This window comes from Heloderma suspectum, chromosome 6 (assembly GCF_057233095.1).
Source record: "Heloderma suspectum isolate Gila_16-S chromosome 6, 16-S_ref, whole genome shotgun sequence".
NCBI classification, from domain to species: domain Eukaryota; kingdom Metazoa; phylum Chordata; class Lepidosauria; order Squamata; family Helodermatidae; genus Heloderma; species Heloderma suspectum.
This window is the reverse complement of record NC_139463.1, coordinates 124,279,776-124,289,044: the sequence shown is the minus strand read 5'-3', so window position 1 is coordinate 124,289,044 and position 9,269 is coordinate 124,279,776. Positions and strand designations below refer to the sequence as shown.

Sequence of the window (9,269 nt, the reverse complement as noted above, 5' to 3'; positions counted from 1 at the left end):
GAGAGAAGGAAAATGAGGTAGGGGGAAAAAAGGAAATATATTGCTAGAAGGACCAGTAAAAAAAGGCAAGGAGGGGAAGCAGAAAAAGAAAGAAAGAAAGAATCTACCATCCTGCTGCTTTCTGAACAATTTTCAGAATTTGTTCAGTTCTTTCTTTTGTAAGAACGGATTGGTGCTCCTTTGTGCGTGCACGTGTGTGGGGTGGAATTTTGAACAGCTGGGTGTAATCTCAAATCAATGGCTGCCTCCCTCCCCACACCATGTCTGCCTCTCTCTTTCTCTCCACCTCCTCTTCCCCCTCCCCCTCCATCTCCCCTTTCTCCCTCCCCATCCAAACTCCTTTATCCCCTCCTCGCTTTCTGCTCAGATCCCTCCTTCTTTTCCTACCAGAGAGAGAACGAAAGGGGGGAGACTGTACTCTGCGGGGGCCCCAAAAACCTGACTCCAGAGCCCCCCTCCCCCAGGTAATACCCTTCACACTTAACTTTTTCATTTTCTTTGCAAAATCTTTGGTTATGGGATAGGGAAGGGTGTACTTTTCTCAACTCTTTTAAGCCATTATTATGTTCCTCCCGCATCTACCTCCTCCCAATAAAGGCAAGGAAATATAGCTAAGAAATGCAGGGGGGGGGGGCTTTGTCCATAGGCTAAATCCATACCTCAAGTGGGGAGGGGGTCTCCATTGCTGTTCTTCCCGAGAAGTTACTGGGAGGAGAGTATTATCTCCCCATCTGATGATGTACCATTTTCTTGCCTCCCCAAGGGCCGGTACCCCGGTTATTCCACTTTCAGTAACCCAGAATAGCTGCGGCCCTACCTCACCCCTATGGTGTACTCAGCAATAGTTGAGAACAACTTATCTGTACACAGCAATGTGCCTTAGATAGACGGGAGTGGGGGTTGCACTGCTGAGACCCACAGATCACATAGCTGATTAGAATAGGGCCAGATGGGAAAGACAGACAGAAAAAAGACTGAACCATAAAGGAAGGAGAGAAGGAAGGAGCGTAGACATTAGAGACAGAGAGAGAACAAATGAGAGAGGGGAGAAATGAAGGCTAAAAAAGCTTGTAGAACCATAAAGACTAATACATTTATTAAGGTACAATACATAATAACAATGGTTAAGTCTTTAAGATGCTACAAGACTCTTTGCAGTTTTTGTTGCAATCCCTGCCAGTAAGTAGCTCCTGTCTGGAAATGGTGCAGCTGTGATCCCATGTACACACACTTACTTGAAAGTAAGCTTACCCCACCAAACTCAAAGGGGCTTAACTTCTGAATAAGCATGCTTAGGACTGGTTTTCCCATCAGGAAGGGAGATGCTTTTAAGAGTACTTTTCAGGTAGCCTGACTCTACGAACAAAGCGTTATTAAATCCGGCAACCCATAGCGAGTAAAATCTTCTCCAGGCTTCCCGTCAGGAAAGCGTTACAAAAACTGGTTCCCCTGCCCCTCTTATGCCACACATGACAAAAAAGGGTATCCGTGTGCCAGCAGGGAAGTAAAAGTTTTTGTGGTCTACTAACTTTCTGTGGGCATTTGTAACTGGTCAGTGTTAAGCCCCCCTCCTTTCTATGCTCACTGGTAACCCTTTGCCTTCCATTCTGTTCTAGGTGTGTCTGCCCCCCCATCCCCCACACAGTAGCAATGGCCCACAGCGTGGCCTTGCTTTTGGTGGCAGCGACGTGGGCTGTGGCCTCTTCTGCCAATGGTTGCAATAAGGCGCTCTGCGCTAGTGACGTCAGTAAGTGCTTGCTGCAGGTGAGATACCAAGAAGGCAGTGCCCACCTCCACCCTTCCCTGGCCTGAAGAGGAAGCATTTTCCAAGCTTGTGGTAGCCAAAGGACACTCTCTGTCCTCCCACCCCAAGTTAAAATGGGAGGCTCACTAAACCAGCTAGCACTCCAAAACCATGACCTTAAGAGTGTATAATAACGATCCACCCTCAGCGGGGCCAGCCTGTGATGTGCCTGCATGAGCTACTACTTTGGGCTTCCTGTTGATTGGGAGCAGAGAAGTCTAGAACAGTTACTCGTTACAGAGATGCAATGGGGCGACTGATAGACCCCCCCCCCCTCCGGTAGCATTTAAAACCAAAGTATTCTCTTCCATCTCTGCATTGGGACTGACTGACTGATGGAATCACACCTAATGCAGAGATTGGGCAAAATTATCCATCCCTAGCAGGGGCTGGTTGGGCAGAGAGTCATGCAGAGAGGAGCGGGTAACCGCCTGCTCTGGGTAGTTAACTGTGAGCTCACAGGATCTTCTAATAATGTAATTATCTCTCACTACAAACTAGGAGTTTTCACATGGCAAATGTGTCCAGCCAAGACAGTGTGGGAATGACCTGAATTAGGGCAGCCCCTCTTTATAAACTAGAATATGAACTGAAACTTATACAGATTAAGCAAGATGATGCTAAGCGGATCTCTTGCACCTCATCACATTTCCTAACCGATCACAGCACAAAACAGCCGCCACCATTGGTGGTGCAGTGGAGCCATGGCTCACTGGGTCGAAACACCAGGACTTTTTGCTTTCCTTGTTCCTTCAGAGTTTAGCTGTATTTCGCAGAGCAGCTTGGGTAAAATGGATTTTCCAGGCAGCAATATATTTTTTGTTGGCTATCCCTGTTGTAATGAAAAGTATTTTGGGGTGGTGTGTTCTGGAATGGGCAATTAAGACCTCTTAGCTTTATGAAAGACAAATATACTATACACACACATGAGGGAGATGGATCAATGCTGCTGCCAGCATTTGGGGGTGGGGGCTATGGAGACTGTCATGATGAGTGCCTGCACTTCAAAATTTACCACTACACCATTGGCCACCATGCCTGGCCTTATCTTTAGGCCAAGGCAAAGCACTCCACCTCATATGTTGAAGTCCTATCAAAGAGCAGTAAATGGCAAAATATTTTGGTTAGTATTCTGTTTTTAACACCACATGAAAGGGCTCTATTTGGATTTTCTGTGTCACGCACCCAAATCTCTTGGACCACCTATGCACCAACAGTGTGTGTGTGTGTGTGTGTCTGTCTGTCTGTGTGTTGTGCACACATGCAGGGCCGGCCCTACCATTAGGCAGAGGTGACTGCCTCAGGCAGCAGATGCTGAGGGGCAGGAGCTCCCCCTATTCCTCTTGAGCCCCCATCCCCTCTCTTAGAGGTCACAGGTGTGTGTGTGCTATATGGCCTGACCTGTTGCCTCAGCAAACTAAACTAAACCAGCATGTTGGCTCAGGGCAGGGGGAAGATGCTATCCAATCATCAGTGTAGAAATAAGATTCAACTGCCAGTCGTCAGCTTCTGCACATGGAATGGATAGGGTCAGGATGCCATCTTATCCTTTGCCTCAGGCAGCAAAATGGAAAGCGGGGGGCTCTCTTAGCTTGTGGAAACCAGCTTTCCACATTTGCCCTGAGCCTCTGGCCTTCTGAAACGGGGTTGTATTACTGTACATGCAGAATCAGCGTTTTCCTCCTTTGGGAGGTAAAAGTGGGTGGGCCTTTTTTGCATGCCAGTGTGATCACTTGGGAAAGGGACCTGTGGCTGTTGTTGTGATGCCCCTCCTTGCCATCTTTTGGCAGGAAGTGTGCCAATGTGAAGCCAACCGTGCCGGCTGTCCGTGCTGTCGAGAGTGTGCCTTTTGCTTGGGCAATCTATGGGAGTCGTGCTGTGAATGTGTGGGTGAGTGAACTCCAGGGGTCAATGCACCCTAATCATTAACTGGCACATATTGACAGTGTGCGGGGAGGGGGTGGGTGGAGTGAAGAGCTATTGCTGGATAGAAAGAGAGAGGGGGTCAAAGCAGGGATAGAACTGGGGAAACAGCTTTTGCTGGAACTCCCACCACGTTTTCCCAGAATTCTAAACTTAGTGATGAAGGAGACTGAACCCTCTTGCTACAGCCCTTCCATAATAGCCAACTTCTTGGGTTATGTGTTTGTAGCTAAAGGTAAAGAGGCCATTGCTCAGTGGTAGAGCCCCTGCTTTTTGTGCAGAAGGCACCACGTTCAATCCCTGGCATCTCCAGTTAAAAAGGACGAAGTAGCAGGAGATGAGAAAAGGGCTTCTCTCTGCCTGAGACCCTGATGGACTGTTCCCTGTCAGAATAGACCATGCCAGTCTAGGTGGACCAACAGTTTGGCTTAGCAGGAGGCAGCTTTATGCCTTCATATGGGGAGAAGACTCCTGTGGTTGCCTAGATTTGATAAGATGCCTATTTGTTGTTGTTCAGTCGTTCAGTCATGTCTGACTCTTCGTGACCCCATGGACCATAGCACGCCAGGCCTTCCTGTCCTATGCTCTCTCCCGGAGCGTGCTCAAGTTCGTATTCATTGCATTGGTGATGCTATCTAGCCATCTCATCCTCTGCCGTCCCCTTCTCCTTTTGCCTTCAGTCTTTCCCAGCATCAGGGTCTTTTCCAGAGAGTTTTCTCTTCGCATTAGGTGGCCAAAATATTGGAGCTTCAGTTTCAGTATCTGTCCTTCCAATGAGCACTCAGGGTTGATTTCCTTTAGGATGGACTGATTTGACCTCCTTGCAGTCCAGGGGACTCGTAAGAGTCTTCTCCAGCACCACAGTTTGAAAGCAGCCATTCTTCGGCGCTCAGCCTTCCTTATAGTCCAGCTCTCACAGCCATACGTTACTACTGGGAAAACCATAGCTTTGATTATGCGGACCTTTGTCGGCAAGGTGATGTCTCTGCTTCTTACTATGCTGTCTAGGTTTGCCATAGCTTTCCTCCCAAGGAGCAAGCGTCTTTTAATTTCATGGCTACAGTCACTGTCTGCGGTGATCTTGGAGCCCAAGAAAATAAAAACTGTCACTGCTTCCATTTCTTCCCCTTCTATATGCCAGGAAGTGATGGGGCCAGATGCCATGATCTTCGTTTTTTTAATGTTGAGTTTCAAACCAGCTTTTGCACTCTCCTCTTTCACCCTCAACAAGAGGCTCTTTAGATCCTCTTCGCTTTCTGCCATTAGGGTGGTATCATCTGCATATTGGAGGTTGTTGATATTTCTCCCGGCAATCTTAATTCCGACCTGTGATTCATCCAACCCGGTGTTTCTCATGATGTACTCTGCATATAAGTTAAATAAGCAGGGCGACAATATGCAGCCTTGTCGTACTCCTTTCCCAATTTGGAACCAATCGGTTGTTCCATGTCTGGTTTTTACTGTTGCCTCTTGACCCTCATACATGTTTCTCAGGAGACAGATAAGGTGGTCTGGTACTCCCATCACTTTAAGAATTTGCCAGAGTTTGTTGTGATCCACACCATCAAAGGCTTTAGCGTAGTCAATGAAGCAGAAATAGACGTTTTTCTGGAATTCTCTTGCTTTCTCCATGATGCAGCGAATGTTGGCGGTTTGATCTCTAGTTCCTCTGCCTCTTCGAAACCCAGCTTGTACTTCCGGTAGTTCTTGGTTCGCATATTGCTGAAGCCTAGCTTGTAGGATTTTGAGCATCACCTTTCTGGAATGTGAAATGAGCGCAATTGTGCGGTAGTTTGAACACTCTGTGGTGTTGCCCTTCTTTGGAATTGGAATGTAAACTGACCTTTTCCAGTCTCGCGGCCACTGTTGAGTGTTCCAAATTTGTTGGCATATTGAGTGCAGCACTTTAACAGCATCATCTTTTAGGATTTTAAATAGCTCAGCTGGAAGACTGTAATCTCCACTGGCTTTGTTGTTACTAATGCTTCCTAAGACCCACTTGACTTCACTCTCTAGGATGTCTGGCTCAAGTTCAGTGACCGCACTATCATGGCTATCAGGGACATTCAGATCTTTCCTGTATAGTTCTTCTGTGTATTCTTTCCACCTCTTCTTAATCTCATCTGCTTCTGTTAGGTCCCTGCCTTCTTTGTCCTTTATCATGCCCGTCTTTGCACAAAACATTCCCTTGAGATCTCCGATTTTCTTGAAGAGATCTCTAGTCTTTCCCATTCTGTTGTTTTCCTCTATTTCTTTGCATTGTTCATTTAAGAAGGCCTTCTTGTCTCTCCTTGCTATTCTCGGCTAAGCCTGTGGTTTGGTGGGGGACAGCACTAGCGATATAATGCCAAAGGCCTGAGACAGCTGTGAATAGCAGGCATTAAAGGTAGGGTTCAAAGGCTGGGAGTAGGGACATAGGGGGCGGGAGGGGCTATTGATCCCCAACCCTTCCAGCTTTCAGATAGCATGAAGCAGCTATATTTCTGGTCAACTCAGTGGTTCTTGACATGGAGTGTACTAGCTGGGAAGAGGTTCAAAGCCAGGATCCCACCTACCCATTCCTGGTCCAGGCCAAGGGCTGAATGAGGATTTCTGATGTTGTTTTCCCATTCCAAGGGCTGTGTGATGAACGGCCCCCGTCATCCCCCCGCCCGGCCCAGCGGAGCTCCATGCACAACCTGATGTCCCCAGTGCCCTCACTTTTCCGGGCACTCATGGCCATCTCCGACAACGACCCTCCCATGGGCTGGAGCATCCTGACTCTGCCAATCGAAGATGAGTTGCAGCAGAACCACGTAGAGACAGGCCACCTCTTGCTGGGGCCACACACAGGTATGGATGGTGTGTGTGGAGGGGAGGGGGCTTGCTTTTGGAAGAGGATCCTGGGCTATTCAGGAAGCGCAGGGAGAATATGCACGGTGCCCAGGGAAGCTGGTGCAGAAGAGAAACAGATGTGTGCAAACAAAACAGTGCACACACTATACATTTCTCCACCAGTCTGGGGAAACAGGAATTCCTTACATAAGGAGTAAGCTCCAACCTCAGCCAGTAAATCTGCAAAGGGAATTTAAAAAAAGAATCCAGTGGAGGACAGCTGAGAAGCAAGCTTGGCACCTGGTGGTCTTTTTGGCAGGAGGTGGGGAGTTAGTTTAGTGAAATGTTTAAGTGTGTGCTATGAGCTAGAAGTCCCTGATTCAGTTCAAATGTGAATTCTGCAGCCTTAAGTCACTGTCTCTCAGCCTCCCCTCCATCACTGGCCTGCCTTGCAGGCTTGATGTAAATGAGGCCGCAGGAAAACTGCAGAGAAACGCAAAGTAATATTATGATGGGATTCTCTTTTTGAGCATGTAAGGGATTCTGTTTGGGGGTTCAGACTAACTTCCAGGCCCTTGGAAGCCATGTGTGTGTATTCAGCCACTACAGTCTCAGACCATTCTACACATCAAAGGGCCAACGAAAATCTCAAGTGAATTTTTCTTCAAGGTGACCCACACCTTGTCTTTTTGCTGCAAGAGACGAGCACATCTGTCCTCCTGGTGTTTGACCCATTATTGCTATTCTTGCCATTATTATTCATTGTTTATGTAGCATCCGAGAGAGACCCTCACGGCCTCCCAAGTTCTTTGAGGGAGGCCTGACAAGAGCTCTGGGAAGGCAGAGGACCCAAGAGAAAGGAAGACCAAACAGTCATTTGTATTAGCAAAGCTGGAGAAATGGGTCAGTTGTGAATGGGCCAAGTCGGCTTTCCCCAACTTGGTGCCCTCCAGATGTATCAGGGCCAAAGCCCAGGGCCCCACAGTCCAGAGCCCCCACCCACAAATGACCACCAGGAGACAGGAACAGCAGAAGCAAACTCAATTTCATTGCTGCAGTCATTATGGTGCTATGATTTAAGTGAGTTTAAAATGCAAAACTGCACATGCTCAGAGTATTTTTTTTTTTAAAAAATCAGGGTTGGAAACAGTTTTGTTGTTGTTCTGCCATATTAGGAATGTAGAAGCAGTTTTAAAGCATGGAATGGTGGTTAGAACAGGGCAGAGAAATATTAGTTGTGTGCTTCGCTACTGAAGTAATACACATGGCTATCTAAAGGGGGGGGGCTATGAAGAGCATTAAGTCCAGGGTGTAAAATTACCTAGCTGCACCACTGCAACTCCCAGCATCCTCTAGCCAGCTTTGCTAGCTGGGGGAGGCTGCAAGTTATAGACCAACACATCTGGGGGGCACCAGGTTGGGGAAGGCTGGGCTAGGTGGATTGCCTGGGAGAGTTGGGAGAAGATGGCAGTAGCACCACCACGTTGTTGCCTGGCCTCACTGCAGTGACAGTGAACATTACCCTTTCTTGCTTCCAGGCTTGACCCTCCCAGATGCAGAGGGCCTCAATGCTACAGCACCTCCGTGCCAGTCCATTTTCTTCAACGAGTGCCTGTCCATGAGTCGATGTCGGACAGCCTGTCAGTCAGTGGGAGCTTGGCGCTACCGCTGGTTCCACAATGCCTGTTGCCAGTGTTTGGGGCCTGACTGCCTAGGCTATGGAGGAGCCCAAGCACGTTGTTCCAGCTGCCGGGACTGACTGTCTGTCTGTCTGTCTCTCTCTCTTTTTCTTACACACACACACACACACGGTGCCCTGGCCTATACTTGGCCACCTGCCCCAATCCCACTTAATATTTCTTCCTGCTCCTGCCTCTTTCACGCTGTTTGCTGTTTTTACTAAATGAGCGTTAAGGATTTGTTAATGACCCCATTGTGCTGAAGAAAAGCTAACTTCCTTGGGAAATCCCAATCAGTGATCAGAGAAAAGAGCAGGGGTTTCCTGCCCAGAGCTGAAGGGAGAAGGGGCGGGGCTTATGGATGCCTCCGCTGGCCGTATCTGGCCTGTGGGTTGAAGGTTCCCCATCCCTTGGTTATATGGACACCACCAGCTCATCCCTTCCCCTGTGACAGTCAATAAGGGTCTTTACAAGCTCCCGATGCAGCTGACCTACCTCTTCCTTCTAACGTGGGGTATCTTGCCTGTTGCATTCTTCTTCCTGGTCTCTCTTACAGTCAAGCTCTTCTGACTTTGCTTTTATCCCCTGCTGCTCCCCACTAAAGCCCCACAGAGAAGAGAAAGCTCCTTTGGTTGGTGTCACAGCATTACAAGTACTGCACCTGGCAAAGAGCTGTCCTGGGCAGTCTACACCATTGCTGAGCAATTCCCCTTCCAAAAACTTCCCTCAGCCATGAGCTTTCTGAACTCTCCTAGCCTATTGCTTTATAGACCTGGGCACAAACTTTGTCAATCCCCCCCCCCCACCCTCAATAATAAAGAAATATTTTTACTTGTTTGTTGAGTAGTGAAGAAGAGTGGGAGACTGGGGAAAGGGTGGACTAGAGAAAACAGCCTTCTCAAAATACAACGTATCTCAAAATACATGGCAGGCAAGGATGCCTTGGACCAGCTTGTGATGCACTACTAGCCATAGATTCTGGGCCTGCCTGGTACCTGACAATATCTGCTCTGTAGTCCCAGGCAAGCAGCAAAGCCTGGAGCTTTATC

General features: G+C 48.2%; 1 protein-coding gene across 1 annotated transcript; it reads left to right on the top strand.

The window, feature by feature from the left end:
* Window positions 1-370: 370 nt before the first annotated feature.
* LOC146343012 (twisted gastrulation protein homolog 1-like) lies at window positions 371-9,057 on the top strand. The gene is made up of 5 exons (XM_084808678.1): window positions 371-464; window positions 1,617-1,764; window positions 3,595-3,694; window positions 6,344-6,559; window positions 8,080-9,057. Exons 2-5 carry the CDS (start codon window positions 1,651-1,653, stop codon window positions 8,298-8,300), a joined length of 651 nt encoding a protein of 216 aa, XP_084664804.1. The 5' UTR covers window positions 371-464; window positions 1,617-1,650; the 3' UTR covers window positions 8,301-9,057.
* Window positions 9,058-9,269: the final 212 nt, after the last annotated feature.